Genomic DNA, 20,184 nt, shown 5'->3' with positions numbered 1-20,184 from the left:
TCTGGTCAGGTGATCTGTGGGCTCTGGGCTCTGGGCTCTGTTTGCATCAGGTAGAGGGACTTGCTCGGGTGAAGCATCCCGGCCAGGAGGGCTTGGGCAGCAGATGTGACCAGGTGGTGTGAGCCATGTGCTATGATGGTGACCCAGACCCACCACCTGCCTCTCCTCTTCCTACAGGAATGGGGGCGGCCGCAGTGGGACCTTCTGTGCCATCAGCATCGTCTGCGAGATGCTCCGGCACCAGCGAACGGTGGATGTCTTCCATGCCGTGAAGACGCTGAGGAACAACAAGCCCAATATGGTGGACCTGCTGGTAGGCCCCGGTCCATCTATCGTCCCACTTGGAGTTGGGGGGGTGATGAGGAGCCATCCCTGGTTAGCTCAGTCTGATCCCTGGTGGGAGAGGCTCGTGCTCACGGTGCATTCGCTGTGCTTGTCCGAGTTTTTCTCCTTCCTTCTCCCTTCCTCTTGCCTTTTCACCAGTAGGCTTCTCTCAACACATCTGACACATAGAAATAGTTGAAACTCACAAGCGCACATTCTGATTAATTGCCATTCTCAGCAGCACCTTCCACATGGCTAAGCACTTCGTCTTCACAGAGAAGAAATAATCATAGCACATGAAATGCCAGATTTTCAAATTACAGATTTTATAAATAGCTTAATCACCTAATATTTATCAAAGCTGGGAATTGGAGTTTGACATCCGGACGATTGCATTTAATTACGGCGGGTATCTGAGGAGAGGATGAAAGAGGTGGAGAAACAAAGGACGAGGTGGAATGGTTTTCTTCGGGAATTTCGTGAAATCTCTTTATTGTGCAGAGCTGTTGAAATGCCGGCTGCTGTGACTCGAGAATAGGAGAACAGTTTAAAGCAGGAAGCTTTTCAATGAGGTTTTTGTATTTCTCTGTTAGTGGAGGAAGGATCTGAAGGAGACAGGGGGATTAATCCCAAGGTGGGGAGAGTGGCCTGGGATGGGGAGGGAAAGACAAGGTGGAGTCCCTGAGGAGCTTGGAAAGCTGCTATACATTGTAAATACCTTAACGGGACTAAAGAGGGAGTGGAGAGTCACGCTGAAGCTGAGGAAACAGCCATGGCCTCACCCATGATGGCCAGCTCCTGGGACCCACCCGAGCCCTGCTCAGCATCCAGGGCCATCTGCTTCCCCCACAGACGTGCTGGGTGCTTCGTGAGCTGTTCTAGTTTCCAGATGCATGTGCTGCCCTGGGAATTTAACAAACAGGAACCTCTTTGGCCAGGTGCAGACTCTCAAAACCATCAGCAATTACCATGTTGGCTTCTGCGAAAAAAGGGCTGTACCCCCCACACCACTACTCCCCACCCTCCCCTGGGTGGTTGTTGTTCAGTCACTAAGTTGTGTCCGACCCTTTGTGACCCCATGGACTGCAGCACGCCAGGCTTCCCTGTCCTTCACTATCTCCCAGAGTTTGTGCAAACTCATATCCGCTGAGTCGGTGATGCTATCTAACCATCTCATCCTCTGTTGCCCCCTTCTCCTCCTGCCCTCAGTCTTTCTCAGCATCAGGGTCTTTTCCAATGAGTCGGCTCTCATCAGGTGGCCAATGTTTTGGAGCTTCAGCATCAGTCCTTCCAATGAATATTCAGGGTTGATTTCCTTTAGAGTTGACTGCTTTGATCTTCCTACAGTCCAAGGGACTCTAAAGTGTCTTCTTCAGCACCGCAATTCAAAAGCATCAATTCTTCGGTGCTCAGCCTTCTTTATGGTCCAACTCTCACATCCATACATGACTACTGGAAAAAACCATAGCTTTGACTATATGGTCCTTTGTCAGCAAAGTGATATCTCTGCTTTTTAATATGGTATCTAGGTTTGTCATAGCTTTTCTTCCAAGGAGCAAGCATCTTTTAATTTCATGGCTGCAATCTCTGTCCATAGTGATTTCGGAGCCCAAGAAAATAGAATCTGTCACTGTTTCCATTTTTTCCCCCATCCTGCCCTGGGGATGTCCCTCAAACCTGCCTTCTACTCTCAGCTGTACTCATTCAAGTGAAGTGACCTCAGACAGATAACCTTGACATCGCCTTGGGCATGTCACTCTCCTGAGCCTGAGTTGTAACCAGGGATGATGTTGGTTTGTTGAGATCATCCCCTGTGACGACATGCATGAAAGTGTTTTGGAAGTGCCCCAGGTGAGAAAGCCCGTCCCTAAGACTGCAGGTGTCTACAGGGCACAGTGTGACCAGCAGCACACCTGATGCAGGTAAAAAAGCACCAGGTGCAAGCGAGGAGGCTTCAGGAGCAGGAGCATGTGTACACGTGGCACTTACAAGTGCCTTTCACACAGTCCAGACTTCACGTGGATGGGCCAGGTGCTGTGCCCAGACTTCACTGGTCAGAGGACCGTCTCACTCCCTGGGTTGTTGTTCAGTCACTAAGTCATGTCTGATGCTTTGTGACCCCATGGACTGACTGCAGCACGCCAGGTTTCCCTGTCCTTCACTATCTCCCAGAGTTTGCTCAGACTCACGTCCATTGAGTTGGGGATGCCATCTAACCACTCCTTGGGACCCCCCTGAATTTTAGAGTTCCCCCACCCAGAATTCTCCATCTTCTGGGCTGAGGGCAGTTAGAGGGGGCCCGAGTTTAGGACAGATAAGCAGATTGGCAGAGGCTGGAAACAAATGCGTAAATGAAACCATTCTGAGACATCATTCGGCATTTAATGCCCTGATTCAGGGACAGACATGTGGCTTCCAAACATTAGTTGGCATCTGAGTAAAGTGACTTGACTTTTTAAAAAAAGTGTAATCCCCTTCTCACTGCAGCCTGACTTAAGCACATCGTTAGAAACAGACCCTTCCAGGCCTTTCCCTGAATGGCTCTGCTGAGCTTCCTTCACTCACGAGTTTTTTGGGCAGAAGCAGCGAGGCTTTTCCCAGATCCATGGTGCAGACTGCAGGATGGGGTGCTTTTCCATGAAGGCAGCTCCTGACTGCAGCCCACGTTCCCGTCATAACCTGGGCGTTTCTCTATTCATGTGCGGTTCTGAGGGAGAAACAGGATTCTTGGATTCCCAGAACCCCAGAGATCCACACCAGTTTTATGATAAGCTCCGCGGCTGAGAAATGTAAGAAAGTCCTGCAATTTCCTGAGGAAAATGTCTGATGAATCTGTCACGGTGCCTCCTGACAGGATAATAGAGCTTATCTGGTGACCAAAGGGAAAATGTCACGGTCCTCTTTTCAGTGGGCTTGAAGATTCTTGAGTTGAATCAGGGCTCTTGTCGCTGGCATATTTGTTTTTGCTGTGAGTATAGTTCCTGTTTAGTTTGGCACTCGTGTGTGTGTGTGTGTGTGTGTGTGTGTGTTGGCTGAGATAACTAATTCAGGTCAGGGTGATAAAACCTGGTACAGTTGTATTGGGCATAAAAGACCACCCAAGACTTGAGTCTTTCCTAAGTAGAGAATGTGATACCAGTAGCTGAGAAGCTTCCTCCTAGCTGTCTCTTTTCAGGAGGAGGCTAGAGCCAGGGCACCCTAGAGCAGACCCCATGCTGGCCGCCAGGAGGCAGGCAGGTGGGCGTGGGGAGGCAGGAGGGCCAGGCCCCTCTGGGTCTGCTCATCCTTCCATTCAGACCCCAAAACATGCTACCACAACCCCCATCCCCCAATCAGGGCAGGATGAATGTTCCAAGGGGATCAAAGTGGTCCCATCTCCATCTCCCCTTGAGGCTCTGATTATTTTTCAAAATTGTGTCTGAGTTAGAAACTTCCCCGTCCATTTTGAAGCATGGCACTTTCAAGGGAGAGTCAGAGGGCCTACGGATTTATTTCTTCAACTGCTTAGGTCTGGAGGCTCCAGGGAAAAGGCAGTGGATTGCCAGGAAGCAAAATCATTCTAACACAAGACTAGATGTCTTGATGGGCTTCCCTGGTGACACCATGGTAAAAGATCCAATGCCAATACAGAAGGCCCAGGTTCGATCCTGGGTCGGAAAGATCCCCTGGAGGAGGAAAGTGACAACCCACTCCAGTATTCTTGCCTGGGAGATCCCAAAGACAGAGGAGCCTGGCAGGTTACAGTCCATAGGGTTACAAAAGAGTCCAATAGGACTGATCGACTAAACAGCAGCAAGGTGTTTTGATGCAGCAGGGCCACTGGGTTTGTCTCCTGACCCCTCTTGCTGCCGAACTTCTCAGTGATCCACCTCTTCAGCCAGCCCCCAGCCCTCATCAAAGGCCTGGATCCCCGAGGGGCCTCCTGCCACAGTGCAGCCTGAGACTGGCGCTACTTAACTGGTCAGATGCAGACGGGGTCCCCCACGCTGAGCCGCTTTGCCTCTCGTTCGGTTGCTGGGAAACCAGCTGCTTCAACACACAGTCTGCTCTCACCTTTGCTTCTGCACTTGGCTTTGAAGTTCCCAGGTCTCTGTGTTAACAGAGAAACAGCCTTTAGGAGCCAGATCTTACCCGAGAAAGTTACTGTCCCCGGGAGGCAAGGGGAGCTCTGGCCAACGTGCTGACTTGACACACTCACGTTGTGGAGTGGTTCCCTAGACCACGGTGATCAGCACAACTGTGGGCTCTCGGAGTGAGTGCAGCTGACTCTATGTGGTCAGAATGCTTGTGATCCGTGGTCAGCAAGTTTCAAGGGTACAGTTCCATATCATTAACTCTGGTTGCCGTGCTGTGGTAGAGCTGTGGAATTCACTGCTCTTATAACTGAAAATTTGTACCCTCACCAGCATCACTCCACTTGCCCCTCCCCTGACAATGACAATTTTAGTCTCTATCTCTCTGATACTGACTTCTCTGTAATGGGACCTTTAAAAAATTCTGAGCCCCAGGCCCACCCCAGAGACTGATCCAGGTGACATGGACCTGGCTTCAGCAGCCGTGGGACAAGCGCCCCAGGTGACCTGATGTGCAACCGAGGATAAGAAAGTTCATGGGTGGTCTAGAAAGGCCCTCGGCCCGTCCACACGTTGGATCAGCTGGGGCACTTCACAGATACAGGAGCCAGGCTGCGCCCCCGAAGACGGGGGTAGACAGAGCCCGTGTGATATGCCGCAGGTGAGAAACACAGCTCAGGAGGACGAGAGGCCAGTCCTGCAGTATGGCCACGGTGGTGGCGGGGCAGGCCAAGCCCACTTCCCATTTCTTCTCTTTACTGGACCCAAGAACAGGGATCTGAGCTGCTTCCAGGACCAGGGAAGGCAGTGGCCACAGGCCAATGGGTCTGACTGAAGAACCAGATGCACAGACAGCATGTGGCCTTGGAAAGGGAGAAAGTGCTTCAGACTCTTTCAAAGCTATACTGAGTGCAATGACCCATCCATCTATCATCAGAGACAGGCAGCTGCCCCCCAGGGGTCTCATAGGCTGGTCACCCAGTGCGACCCCCTGGGAACACTGATCCAAAGAGTCCCGCCTGAGGGTATTGGCACATGGGCCCACTTCCCCTCCTGGCAGGCATGTCGGGCAGAAGCGTTTTTCTGCTTGTCAGCAAGGATCCAGCTTAGACTGAAGCTGGTGTTCATTTCCAAAAGCAGGTGTCTGTGTGCAGGGGTGGGGAGGGGAAACTCTGCCCCAGGTGAGTGCACAATCTCTTTGAAACTTCTCAGGCGACGTGGGGTGTTTGAAGTGACAGGCTGACTATGGGGCCATGTTCCGCAGACAAAGGCACTGTCCGGCCTTTGGGGGAGCCGCCTGCAGCCACCAAGGCCTCCCATGCCCTCCCTGAGGGCAGGGACTCTTACAGCGTGACCTCATGTGGGGTATCCTTTCAAGTTTCACTTTCTCCCTGTTTTGTGAGAGCAAGGGGCATCTGAAGTGAAGGTGGGGGCTTGAAGAGGAGTTGCCAGTTACTCTGGTTGCAGTCTAGCACAAAGATGCTCACGTCATCAGCTAATGTCACCCAGATTGGGAAATCCTGGGACCAAAGCATAAACGCCCTTTCTCCCCTGAAGCAGAGATGGTTCATGTGGCTTAATTATACTGTTCAAAAGAGAGAAAACCGCCAAAGATGGGCTGTATCTGGTGATCAAGTGTAATCAGGTTCCAAGTGGGAGGATTTCAGGTGTTTTTCGAGGTGCCTGGGGGAGGGGACCAGCAATTTGTGATCCTTCTGCTCATTCCCTGTACGGAACCAGTCATCACAGTCTGTGGAGCTAGCAGCCTATTTAGGAAGGATGAGATGAGAGAGAGAACTCATTTTGAAAAATTGTAGTCATGCCTATGATGGGGCACCTTCAGTGACTCCCCCCCCCAACAGCCGACCCTTGGGATGAACCCGAAACCCCTTCCTGGCTTCCTCGTTCACCTTTGACCCAAGGCAGCAGCCACATGGCCCTTTAAGTGCATCTTACTATGTTAAGGATCAGCAGTAAAAAAGCTGCCTGCCAATCCAAGAGGCGTAGATTTGATTCCTGGATCGGGAAGATCCAGGAAATGGCAAGCCACTCCAGTATTTTTGCCTGGAGAATCCCATGGACAGAGGAGCCTGGTGGGCTACAGTCTATGGGGCCGTAGAGAGTTGGACACGACTGAGCAACTGAGCATGCATAACACTCTGTTAAGAAGACGGTCCCTAGTTGGCATTGAAACTAACTGCACAGCTAGCTTTGTACAAAATCATGTTTCTGCAAGAAGGAACTGATCTCTTAGGTTTCCACGAAAAAGAAAAAAGAATTGTCTGTGCGATTCACAAAAACAGCAATGATTGGAGCTCGCCTTAGCCAGTGTCAGCCATGAGCTGACAGCATCAGGATTTTGAAATTCGAGTGATTTCTTGTAAATATTCTGAAAATAGAAGTATCAGATCCCAAAATAATAAATCCTAAAATGTGGATTGGAAGCTTGCGCAGGTGCTGGTCCGGGATCTGAGAAAGCTGCACTCAAGAGAAATGAGTTCGCTGCCCCATTAAGAACTGGGATGTGGCTCCCAGGGGGCATCAGACGTTGCCCCCAGTTCCTGTCCCTGTTCTGCCATCTTTACCCGGGCAGCCTGCCAGGAGGACCACAGTCAGGAGGCCCCCAGGCTTTACCATTCAGACTGGGACACTTTTGAGAGCAAACAAGGCTTCAACTCTCCATTCCGCCAAGATAACAGGCATCAGTCAAGACTGTCCTGGGCAACCCAAGGCACTTAATATCCACCTCCCCCAGTCCACATGCTCCTCCTCCAGCTCCCCATCACCTGCCACCCCCTCACATCTCCCCTGAGAACTGCTGCTCCCCGCTCCACTGCACCCATGTTGGGGACCATTCGTGGGCCCCACTCAGCTCTGCCTCTTGGGGGCCCTTGGGTCCCTGTCTCATCCTCCTCATTGGACCATGGACTTCTCAGAGTCAGGGGCCAGGTCAAGGTACTTGGTATTTAAGAGGTGCTTAATAACTGTTCATAAACCAGAGGGAGTCCTGCTGACTGACAAAGGTAAAGCCAGGCCAGGCGTGAAGCCACGTTTATTCACTGAGCAAATCAGGAAGGCGCATCTCCAGCCTCCCTCCCAGTACACCTCTTGGCTTTCCCATAATTTGTCCTCAGGATGTTGATATAACAGGTGCACTTACACGTGTGGACAAGCAGATGTGTTCCAGTTGTCTGGAACTTTCCAAGAAGTCTCACAAGTGTAGATGTCAGAATATTTCTTTCATTGGCCTTGTGTGTAATATCTACAGTGAGTACATGTGTGGTCCAGGATTGTGACGTCCTAGCTCGTTTCTGATTCACCTCCTTCTCAGGTTGATTGCTTCCAATTAAAGCCCTAATTGGGGCTTCTGAGCAGTAAAGAATCTGCCTGCCAGTAGAGCAGGTGCAGGTTCGATCCCTGGGTCTGGAAGATCCACTGGAGAAGGAAACGGCAACCCACTCCAGTATTCTTGCCTGGACAGTCCCACGGACAGAGGAGCCTGGCGGGCTGCAGTCCGTGGGGTCACACAGAGTCGGACTTGACTGAGCACGCACTCACGCACAGCATCATTGCTCTCAGAGAAATGGGGCCCGCTATGGCCGCGCTGATGTTGTGTCCCTTCTGTGTTCCAGGATCAGTACAAGTTCTGCTACGAGGTAGCCCTAGAGTACTTGAATACTGGCTGACGGCGTGAAGAGCCCCGCACACCAACCTTCCATCCTGCACAGCCAGGAAGTGCCACGGTGTTTGTGCCGATGAGATGAAGACAGCTTCATATGCTTATTTTGCTTTGCCTAATTGGCTCTTTTTAAAAAAGAGTCCAAGAAAAAAAAGTGTTTATAAAACTGCTTGCACTGCCCGATTCCCAATAGTGCTGCTGCCTGACCGAAACCCACCCACAGCACCCAGCGGTCCAACCCCGTCGTCCTGGGCACCGGCCCCTTCGAGCAGCGCGGACAGATGGTAAATTGAAGAGCACAATTATATTCTTATGAAGGAATTTGTACCTTTGGGGTATTATTTTGTGGCCCGTGAACGTTTCTTATTGTCACAGCTGAGTGTACATTTTCGTTCTGTGGAGAATGCTACCTGGCATTATGATAATATATTATTTTAGTTAATATTTGTATTTTAACATGTCGCATAATATATGTAGCTTTCCAAGACTAACAGATAAACGTATAATGAACCAAGAGATGTTGTATGAGTTGTTGTTTCTATCAGATTTGTATCGTTTCCGAGGGAAAAGCTCGGGAGGCGTTCGGTTCAGGAAGGCGGAGGTCGGCGATCAGGTTCACAGATCTGAAGTTCTTCAGTTCTTCCTGTGTGTTTATATTGTAAATATTTTTGATTTCATCAGATTATTTATTCATTAAAAGAAATTTTTGTGAAGCGCGGTGAGTGACAATCATTTTTATCCAGCCCTGGAAATCATTCACTGTATGATGCTACCTGTGTGAATTCTCAGCTCAATAAATAAAGACGCGTGAGCAGTGTGGTGTCTGCCTGGTGTCCTGACACCCCGCGGGGCAGCTCTGGTCACTCCTGGCCTCGGGCAGAGAAACCATGGCTGGTCTGCTGGATTGGAGCAGGTGGAGTTAGGATTTCGGAGAGATCTTTTGTCAGGGAGAAATCGAGACCCATCCTGAGCTGCTCCTCTGAGCCCCAGAGGCCACCGGCCAGTGAGCTCTGACCTGGCGGGCAGGCTCTGACAGGAGCTCTGGGCTGGACTCCAGAGTGGTGATTTTCTGAGCAGGAGGAGAAGCCTCTGCCTTTCTCTGGGGGATCATCTCCATCCTTTCCAGGCTTCATTCATGCCTGAGACTCACTGCCAGAACACTCTTTAGAGAGTGGCAGGACCAGAGTGCATTTGAGCCGGACACCACGCTGGACAGACGTTTCTTGCAGAAGGGACTGCAGCCTGAGGGCTCTGCTGGCCTCTGAAGGAGGAGGAAGCTGGGCGAGGTCACACACCGAGTGCAAGCTGAGCCCCAGCCTGTGTGACCCGTGGGTGACAGGGACAGTCCTTCGAGAACACCCGTCTGTGCTGAAAACTGCAGGGGCTTCCTCTAGTGGCAGCAGGTCCTTCCCCCCAATGGTAGGACTGGACATAGTTTAGAGCCATTGAGCCATCGGATAGCTGAGAGACTTGGTCACAAGAGACTGAGCAACGTGTCCAGAGTCACCCGGCCTAGTGGGTGCTGGCTGCCTGCAGGGCCCGGGGGAGGTAGGGGCAGCGTCCTGGCATCACACCTGTGTCATTTATACAGCACTCGGGGTAGGACCTGCCCAGGGGCTTCCCTGGTGGCTCAGCTGGTAAAGAATCTGCCTGCCAGTGCAAGAGAAGTAAGACGCAGGTTCGATCCCTGGGTCCGAAAGATCCCCTGGAGAAGGGAATGGCAACTCACTCCAGTATTCTTGCCTGGGAAATCCCATGGACAGAGGAGCCTGGTTGGGTACAGTCCAAGGGGTCGCAGAGTCAGACACGACTGAATGACTACCACAGGGTAGGACCTGCCCCTCCTGTGAGACAGGACACAGCCCACTGCCCGCTCTAGGCATCTCGGTGACTAAGACTGACAAGGTCAGAGGTTGTCCATCAAGGGCCCGAGGTTGACCCTGAATCTGAGACCTGCCGTCTTCTGCACTCTGAGTACACTGTCCCCTAGCCCCCTTGAAGGGGAAGGAAACCCATACGTGCTCGGGAAGTGCTAGCTGCCACCGATTGGGTCTGGACCAGATAACTCACTACCCAGGTCCCCCAGGTCCCCGTAGAAAGTGGCCTCTATGCATCACCACCCCAACCCTCTTGGACGAGCTCCTGAAAGATGAAAAGCCTCTTGCTGTCTACCTCTCTGGGATTCAGGAATGGGGACCATCCCCGTGTCCAGGGTGCCCTTGTACCAAGGCTGGGTTGTGAGAGAAGTGGTGCCCTTGGCCCTCTTGGACAAGGTCGTGGTGGTCTTTACTCCACGAAGCGTGGGAGGAGGAATCATTCCAGGAGGGCCCAAGATCATGGGTGTAGGAATGCTGTTAGCTCTTGGTCCCTCCCTTTTAGGTCAAAGCCGTCTCACCTGGGAGCAGTGGTTTCCACCAGACTTTTGAACCTGTTAGATTTTCACCCTCCTTTCGCTTGTCTTTAGCCCTTAGCAGAAATAGTGCTGGAGGAGCAGTGACGTTTGGAGGCTGTTTCTCATCCCGTGAGGCGGGCTGCAGGGTCAGGATTCCTGCCGCTTTCTGGACACAGCAGAAGTCCCTGCCCTTTGCAGATGAAAGAGGCCGACCGCTCGACTGTGTCCCTTCTCTGTCTTCTCTCAGGACCGGGGGTCCCCCTCCCTGTGGCGTCCGGTGACAGTGAGGTCGAGGTCCCTGACTTCTGATACGGTCCTGCTCAAGGACAGCCTCATCATAGCGTTGGGTCTGGGTGCTGTGGTGTCTGTAATGTGTAAACTTGGCCTCAGTGGACCGCGTTTCCCAGGATTCCATTCTCTGTGTTTCCAGGTAGGTGGGCCCCGGGTCACCCAGTGCCTGATGCAGAGGCAGGAGTGAGGTGGCAGCTCTGCTGTTTTTACCCTCAGAGGCCCAGCAGTTGCCCCAAACTGACTGGGTGACCCCGCAGTGACTGGCACCCAGCATGAACTGCTCACCATCTGGATCCAAACCTATGCCTGTATGGTTAGGTTTTTCTCAGACCTCCCAGTTCTGGGTACCAAAATCAGCACCAGTTATCTACTGCTGATTAACAATCATCCCAAAATCCAAATGCTAAAAACACCAAAAAACAGTGATTATCTCATGCAGTTTCCATGGGTCAGAAATCCAGGAATGGCTTTGCTGGATGGTCCTGGCTCTAAGTTCACTCATGCAGAGACTGCCCAAGTGTTAGGTTAGGGCTGTGGTCATCTGAGAGCCTGCAGGGGACAGGGACCCGCTTCCAGGGTGGCCCCACACACCTGACAAGTTGGTGTAGGAGGCCCCAGTCCTCTCCACATGGGCCCTTCACAGGCTGCTCTTGTCCTTGCAGCATGATGAGGTCTTCTCCCAGTGACCCAGGCAGCAACGCAGAGGTCTTTCATGACCTGGCTTTGGAAGTCATGCCGTCATTTCCACTGTATGCTATTGCTTTCTAAAGTCAGCCCTGTTTCGTGTGGGAGGGGACACACCAGGGCACCAGTCCCAGGATACAAGAGTCCTTGAGGCCTCCTGGAGGCTGGCTATCCCCCTGCCAGCCCACCTCGGACCCCCACCTCAGCTGGAACCTCTCCAGTGGGCTGGTCAGCTGGACACAGTAAATCTTATCCCCAGATGCTAAGCCTGTCGGTCAAGGTCACTCCTCTCATGTGTGGTATACTCCCTGTTGCTGTACGTCTTTATTGTACCTGCTTCTTCTGCTGACATTACCTCTAGTCGCCTTTGCTGTGTCCTAAGGAACTTTTATTTTATTCCATTGTAAAGGAACTTACTCCACAGCCTGGATTCCCATGAGGCGCTCTTTTCCCACCTCCCGAGGAAGCACCCCTCCCCGCAAGTAGAAGCAGCTCATTCTTCCACATTCCAGGTGCTTCCTCATCTTCAGCAGCTGCCCTTCATATGCCACTTGAGCTAACAGATGGCCACATCCTGCAGCTGGTCACCTCGAATGGCCTCGCCTCTGAAATCTTCCAGCTTGCCAGACTCTGACCCCAGCCTCTTCGGCTGCCAGCTTCCCCTTGCCCTGTCACCACCTTCCTTGCTCTTTGAATGTATGAAGCCCTTCAGGTCGTTCTCTGAGCAAGACTCCCCTTCTTACCTTCTTTCCCAAAACAGCCTAAGCCTCATAATGCAGTGCTTCATCCAACAGCCTCGGTGCTCTTGACTCCTTACAGTAGCATCATGTCTGTCCTACAAATGGTCAGCTTTAGAGAAATCTATCCAGGACTTCACAGAGAAGGCAATGGCACCCCACTCCAGTATTCTTGCCTGGAAAATTCCATGGAAGGAGGAGCCTGGAGGGCTGCAGTCCATGGGGTCACTGAGGGTCGGACACGACTGAGCAACTTCACTTTCACACGCTGGAGAAGGAAATGGCAACCCACTCCAGTGTTCTTGCCTGGAGAATCCCAGGGACGGGGGAGCCTGGTGGGCTGCCGTCTATGGGGTTGCACAGAGTCGGACACGACTGAAGTGACTTAGCATCCCGGACTTCAAGTCCCAGACGAGCTAGAGTAGCAAAGACTAGATTTATCCTCCTAATTGAAACCAAAAAAAGCGGTGGGGAGGGGGAGGGGAGTGTGAAATATCCTTTAAGATAATTCTCAAGGAACTTTCCTGGTGGTCCAGTGGTTAAGACTTTGATTTCCAACACAGGGTGGGTGGGTTCAGTCCCTGGTTGGGGAGCTAAGAACTCACATGCCTTGTGGTCAAAAAAGTTGAAGTGTAAAACAGAAGCAATATTGCAACAATTCAATGAAGACTTTAAAAATGATGCACATCAAAAGAGAACCTTAAGAAAAAATAAAAGATGGTTTTCAAGACACTGGACATCAAATATTGCTGGGAACAGAAAACATGTTAAATGTACCCTAGGATCGCCCAGCTTACAGACTTGAAAGAATATCCAGATAATGGATGCACAGAGGGGAAGTCCAGATGGAGCCCAGTGGTTCCCCTCATTGTGTGAACTGAAAGTTCAAAATAGCTAGAATGCCTAGTTTGCAGAGCAGAGTAGCAGAGATAAGAATGCTACATACAGAAGGAATTCTGAACATCTGCAAAGTCCCAATCAAGTCTTCAGCTAAGTACTGATCAGGATAAACATCAAGAAAGGACGTGAGGCTGAAGAAAGAACCACCCAAAAAGACAAGAGTGAAGAATACTCAGTTCACATGGGACCATACAGCTCCTGTTCCCACTGGACAGAGCACCCAAGAAAGTTTGGCCTCGGTAGGTGGGGAAATTATCTCTAGACTAAACACAGCTGTAGTCCTGCCTAGCAAAGCAATAACCAAAAGGATCAAACTGTTTCCAAGTAACTTAACTCACCACAGAAGAAAACTCAAGAATATTTATAGGAATACAAAAATACCCAGTACCCAAGAAAGCAGACATCCAATTCAAAATTACCAGGCACACAAAAAAGCAGGGATGTATGACACACACAAAAAGAGGAGAAAACTAATCAATTGACACTAACTCAGAAATAACATGGATGACGGTAGGCAAATACATTAAAGCACTTATTTTATAACCTTATTCCAGGTGACGAAGAATCCAGAGAAAATATTTAGCATATTTAAGCAAAAAACATGGAAGATACTTTTAAAAAGCCAAAGAGAACTTCAAGAGATGAAAACTACAAAGCCTGAGATTTTAAAAAATATTCCAAATGGGATTAACAACAGATTTGACCACAGAAGAAAAATATAGTGAATGTAAGACATCAATAGAAATCATTCAAAATAAAGCACACAGAAAAGACTGAACAAAAAATGATCAAAGCACCAGTGAACTGCTGGTGTCTCCCCAAAGTGGAGGAAAAGAAAGAAAGAATGGCAAATTTTTTCCAAATTTGATGGAAATTAGAAGCCCATAGATCCAAGAAACCAAACCAGCCTCAAACACCAGATATATAAAGAGAGCTGCACCAAGGTACATCATAATCAAATTGCTTAAAACCAATGACAAAGAGAAAATCTTAAAAGATTTTCTTAAAAGAAGCCAGAGGGGGTAAAATGTTGTGTGCAGAGAAAGATGAGACTTACAGCAGACTTCTCTCTGGACACAATGCAAGCCAGAACATAGTGGAGCAATAATGTAAATACTGAATGAAAATAAAAACTGTCAGCCTGGAATTCTATACCTTGTAAGAATATTTGCCCCAAAAAAGTCTAAATATAGATGTTTTTTGACATTACAAAAGTTGAAAAACTCATCACCAGAAGGTCTATGGGTATAAGAAATGAAGCTATGTTCCCGGTGGAAATCTGCATCTGTACAAAGAAATGAAGAGCAGTGAAAAGAGTGAGTACCTGGGTAAATCTAAAAGCCTTTCCATGTTGTTATTTAGATATCCTTAAAAGATAATTGACTGTTTAAATTTAAAACATGATAACAGTGTATTATGTAGTTTATAACATAGGTAAAAGGAAAAAGTATCACAAAAATAATAGAGTGAAGATGGAGGGGATGAACAGCATTTCTGCTGTAAGATTCCTCTGGTGCAGAAATGGTAGGAAGTCATTTAGAGGGAAACAGTGAGAATTTAAAGATCAAACTCTAAACCTTATGTCAACCACCAACATGCCACAACAGAAAGTTATGACTACAACAAAGGAGATAAAAATGGAATCATAAAAAAAGGCTCAATTCATCCAGTAGAAGGCAGGAAAAGAGAGAAAAATGGAACAAAGAACAGATGGGACAAATAGAAAACAAAGAACAAGATGGTAGATTTAAATTCCACTACATCAATAATCACATTAAAATGTAATTGGACTGAATTGCCCCAATTAAAAGATTGTCAGATTGGATTAAACACAGCAGACCCAATTACATACTACCTACAAGAAACCCACTTTAAATATAAACAAAGAGAGAAATCGATCCATCTGTTTTCTTTAATATAACCAAACTACTGAGAGCTGCTAGATAAAATGTATGCATATATTGAATATATGCAAATAGGCGTATTATTGCTGCAGTATATCCAAAGTGTCCATCTTTCCTTTCCAATTCCCCATCAATAATCCAGGACTGTCTACACTCAACTGTATTCACTCAAGTTGTATACTGCAACAATGGCTTTATTTCTTCCTTCAAGGGAAAAATAAATTGTCCACCCTCATATCTATAGAAGCATTTATCTCTACAGCCATTTTCACCTCCTTTTCACCAAATTCAGAGAAACAAGCCTTCAAGAGACAGATTCTGGAGGGCAGGAACCATCTCTGAAGTCTCAGGCATAGGACTATATCAGGGATGAAGCAGTGGGTTTGCTTTCTCCTGGGGAGATCCTTCTCACTGTCTTGGTATTTGACCCTCTGTTCCCCAAGTTGTTTAATCAGGAAATCTGAGCTTTTCAGAACTACCCACCTAAGCAGCTCCCAGGTTCTTGACCCTTGGAAAGTTTGTGAGATGATACATATTTTAAGCTACTGGGTTTCAGGGATAATTCTAGTACCTAATAGGAGCTTTCAGAAAGAGGTTCAGTTCAGTTCAGTTCATTTCAGTCACTCAGTTGTGTCCAAGTCTTTGCAACCCCATGAATCGCAGCACATCAGGCCTCCCTGTCCATCACCAACTCCCGGAACTGTCCATTCACTCAGACTCACGTCCATTGAGTCCGTGATGCCATCCAGCCATCTCATTCTCTGTGGTCCCCTTCTCTCCCGCCCCCAATCCCTCCCAGCATCAGAGTCTTTTCCAGTGAGTCAACTCTTCGCATGAGGTGGCCAAAGTACTGGAGTTTCAGCTTTAGCATCATTCCTTCCAAAGAAATCCCAGGGCTGATCTCCTCCAGAATGGACTGGTTGGATCTCTTTGCAGTCCAAGGGACTCTCAAGAGTTCAAAAGCACCAATTCTTCGGCGCTCAGCTTTCTTCACAGTCCAACTCTCACATCCACACATGACCACAGGAAAAACCATAGCCTTGACTAGACGGACCTTTGTTGGTAGGGCAAAGCTGATTGTTTAATATCTAAAAAATGCTAATTGTCTAAAGTACCTCAGGAAGAGGTACTTGTAGCCAAGAAATTTAAGGTGTAGATCACTGCTCTTTATTACCCCCTAGGTTCTAGAACCTTCTGCTCAGGGATTATTTCCTGAAGTATGGCACACAGACCCCAGGTGGTTCACATGACAATTGTAAGCTGGTACAAAGATGAGCATTTATTCTGATCACAGTTCTGAGTATTTCAGTATGTACCAGAAAAGTACTGGCTTTCCATTTTCAGTGCTGATGGAATTCTTAGTATTGGAGGGGCATCTGTGCAAGGAGAGGAATAGACACTGCTAACTGTAATTTAGGCTACACCCCAGTTATTAATCTTAGGAATTTATTAGACAATTAGCATTTTTTAGATATTAAACAATCAGCTTTGCCCTAAATATTTATATTCACTTACAACTAATAAATAACATATTATAGATTCAACAAAATAAATGTTCCCAATCAATAAAAACCCTAGATTACAAACTTACCCCAGAACTTTTAGGCATTTAATTAAAATCTCAACTCCAACATATTAATTCCCTTCAATATGCTAAGACTCTTTAAATGCAAAATGGTCACACAAAAAGTATAAAAGCTACAGAATCAATTAATGTCCTTACACTAAGAGAGGTTACAAAGATTTGGTGCTATGGCTTTCACTGGTTTTCTTTTTTGGTCCTCACTCTTTTTATTGTATATTCCCAGTGTCACATGCTTTACACTGTTCTAGGATTTCAATATCAGCTCAATAACCAATATTTTGCACCTTTCTAGAATTTTGGAAATTTTACCAGACCCCAAAGTAAAGGACTATTGCCTTGACTGCCCTGAGGGATCCAGGCTTTGAGCTGGAGACCTATTGATTCTTAGTGGGGACTCAGTTGAACAGACCAAGTTGATTCAAACCAAAGCCAGTGGTCTTTGGGGTGAGTTTCCTTTTCTTGCAAGGAAGCTGCACTTGTTCTATCAGGGAACGTTTAGGTTCCTTTCTTCCTTAACCATGCTGACTTTGAGATTTGGAGTCTTTCCAGGAATAAAGTGGCCTCTAAGATTCATGTGCACTCACTGTGCAATCATTGAGATGTACCAGTCTGGTCTATTACCATAATTGGACATATGTCTTATCTGTTGTTGTTCAGTCGCTCAGTTGTGTTAGGATTCTTTGCAACCCCATGGACTACATACAGCACAACAGGCTTCCCTGTCCTTCACTATCTCCTGGAGTGTGCTCACTAGGATCTCCCTGTGTTGCCAAGGGTTTCATTCCTTGAGAAAAGACAGAGTAAGTCTGGAGTGGGCTTTCTTCTGTTAAGGACATTTGGCTATTCTGTTATCTGGGAACACGTGTTTGTATATTTGTTAACTGGCGAGATCAGTGAAGCTCACTGATGGCTGCTTCACTTCCCACGTGCCATCCACTCTTGCTCTCGGCACCGTTCCTTTATTCACTGGGGTTACTGTAGCTGACTCACCAGTTTTAGTCACTCCTTCTGCTTCTGCTAGTCCATATCTAACATCTGATAAACAGACAGGAGCTTTCCAAAGAAACATGAGAACCACAGGTAGCATAGATAACACTTTTACATTATGAAAAATAACGAGGGTGAGACATGTTCCATCAAATTCACTTTCTTTGAATAACTTCATTCTTTCATCTTTTATATTACCTATCTGGATATTTTTTATATGCATGCTCCAAAACATGCCTTCAATCCCCAATTCAGTTTTTTTTTTTCCTTTCCATTGGAAAAGAGTGTTAAAGACCGAAATCTGGGCCCCACAAGCATCCATGAGCTTCAAATATTCAAAGAAATGCCGTTTCTCTTGTTGTTGGGACATTTTTTCCAACAGAAACGTCAATGGTATTTAAGTCCATATATATATATGTTGACTTCTCAAAGTTAGTGTATCATCAAATTACCCACATCTCTCTAATAATAATAATGGATCTAGTTGATTCCATCAATCACCAAGACTAGGACTTCCCTGGAAGTCCAGTGGTTATGACCCTGTGCTTCACCTGCAGGGGACAAGAGTTTGAACCCTGGTTGGGGAACTAAGATCCTATATGCCACGAGGCACAACAAAATAATTAAAAATCACCAAGACTGTCTGTCCAGGATTGTTGTACAGTGGGGAGATAATGCTTCCTTTTATAATATATTTAACATTAAAATGGAAAGCAATTAAAAAGACACTTCAAATAATATTACTGGCGTAAGACAAACACCCTGAATGTGGATTGTGACTGAGGGAGGCTCTGTGCTTGCCCACCAGTCTGTCCACCTATGAGGTACTCCCACCGAGCCCAGGTGGGTGAGGGTCCTGGACCTGCTGTAACAGACACCACAGACTGGGGGGCTTAAAACAACAGAAAAGTGCTATCTAGGCTCTGGAAGCTAGAAGTGTGAAGCCAAGGTGTCGGCAAGGCCCGACTGTCTGAAACCTGCTCAGGGAGCATCCTGGCCTCCCGGGGAGAGCAGGTGACGGTGCTTTGGGATGGCACTGGGGCCCATATGTGACTTCCAGGGGGTGAGAGCCAGCAACATGAGGAATGGGCCTCGAGCTCCCCAGAGAGGCGGCTCCAGCAAGAGGCCAGGACTGCGGGACGAGCAAGCAGGTGAGGCCACCCCTTACGCCACCCCCAGAACCCCCGTGCTGGAGCCCGGCCAGCACCCAGGCCAGGCCAGCCTGGATAGCTGTGCTCCTTGGAGGTCTGCTCCCGGCTGGCAAGAGAATCTGCCATTGAGGAGCCATTCGTGAGTGTTCTGCATCCTTTCAGTGCCATCAGGTCCCAGATCATCTGACCTAAGGGCTCCTGGCGGCTTAGCAAAGCCCAGAAACTGGTGGCAGCCTTCCCTGGGCTGAAGAGAGGTTGTCCCAGCACTAGAAACTGACTGGGTTTGGGGTGTGCATGACCCAAGAGCTGGCTCCCCAGCCCAGCCTGGGGCAGGACACTGGGTTTCCCATCACCTGCTGATTTAGCGAGGGGTCTGTGTCCATCGAGGCTTCCCAGGTGATGCAGTAGTAAAGAATCCACGTGCCAGTGCAGGAGCCACAGGAGACATGCATGAGGAAGATCCCCTGGAAGAGAGCATGGCAACCCACTCCAGTATGCTTGCCTGGAGAAGCCCATGGACAGAGGAGCCTGAAAGGCTATAGTCCACAGAGTCATGGAGAGTCAGAGGCCACCGAGTGACTGAGCACACAGGCATGCTGTGTCCATCTGCCGAAGTCCCCTCCCTTCTTCATGCTATCTTAGCATCTCCATCTATTTTGTAAAACACTAATTTATCAGATATTACCCTCATTTTCAATTATGTACATTGGTTTAAACATAATTCACCTTCTCTTTCCAATCCCATTAGGTTATAAAAGCGTTAGCAAATTGTCACACATTTAAATGACCGTGTAATGGGTATTGGTTTTAATTGTCAGTACTTAAGTGGCCATTAGAGCTAAGTGTTGTGCTTTGTAAGTCAGGTAAGCCCCTCACTCTCCAAGGAAAAGTGCCTTAGACTTGGCGGCTGCAAAGCTCAGAGCTAAGTTTGTTGTCCAACACAGAATAGGACATTTTTGACTTCAGCTTAAAAAAAGTCAGAAACTCAAAGAGTTTTTTGTTGTGGCTGTTGTGAGAAAATTTACATAGCATCAAAACAGAAATAGATTCATAGATACAGAGAACAAGCTGGTGGTTGCTAGAGAGGGCAGGGTGGAGGGTTGGGCTAAATAGGTGAAGGGGATTCACAGACACAAACTGCCAGTTATAAAATAAGTAAGTCACGGGGATGTCATATACAGAATAGGAAATAAAGTCCATAATATTGTAATAGTGTTAAATGGTGATAGATGATAACTGGACTCATTGTGGTGATCAGCTCATGATGTATATAAGTGTTGAATCACTAGGTGGTACACCCGAAACTACTATAATATTTTATGCCAGTTATACTTCAACTTAAAAAAAAAAAAAGCACTGGGAGCATATTGACCTCAGTTTTAACTTCCCATGGAGCCTAGTAGGATACTTGGCACATAACAGGCACCCAAGTGTCTTTTTATCATTGATTGTGAGTCTCATTAAGTTACAATCTGTC

The 20,184-nt window shown here is 48.0% G+C and overlaps 1 protein-coding gene across 1 annotated transcript in view; it reads left to right on the top strand.

Moving 5' to 3' along the window:
* Window positions 1-8,890, top strand: part of PTPRM (protein tyrosine phosphatase, receptor type, M) — a gene marked incomplete at its 5' end in the record, with an annotated part of 499,416 nt that extends 490,526 nt beyond the window's left edge. Inside the window, 2 exons of the mRNA XM_010859089.1 lie at window positions 178-313; window positions 8,030-8,890. Of these exons, the coding sequence (XP_010857391.1) occupies window positions 178-313; window positions 8,030-8,083 (190 nt within the window). The remainder of the gene's footprint in view (window positions 1-177; window positions 314-8,029) is intronic.
* Window positions 8,891-20,184: the final 11,294 nt, after the last annotated feature.

This window comes from Bison bison, unplaced genomic scaffold (genome assembly GCF_000754665.1).
Source record: "Bison bison bison isolate TAMUID 2011002044 unplaced genomic scaffold, Bison_UMD1.0 scf7180017864453, whole genome shotgun sequence".
NCBI classification, from domain to species: domain Eukaryota; kingdom Metazoa; phylum Chordata; class Mammalia; order Artiodactyla; family Bovidae; genus Bison; species Bison bison.
Note: the sequence above shows the minus strand (reverse complement) of the source record. Positions and strands in the feature narration are given on the sequence as shown.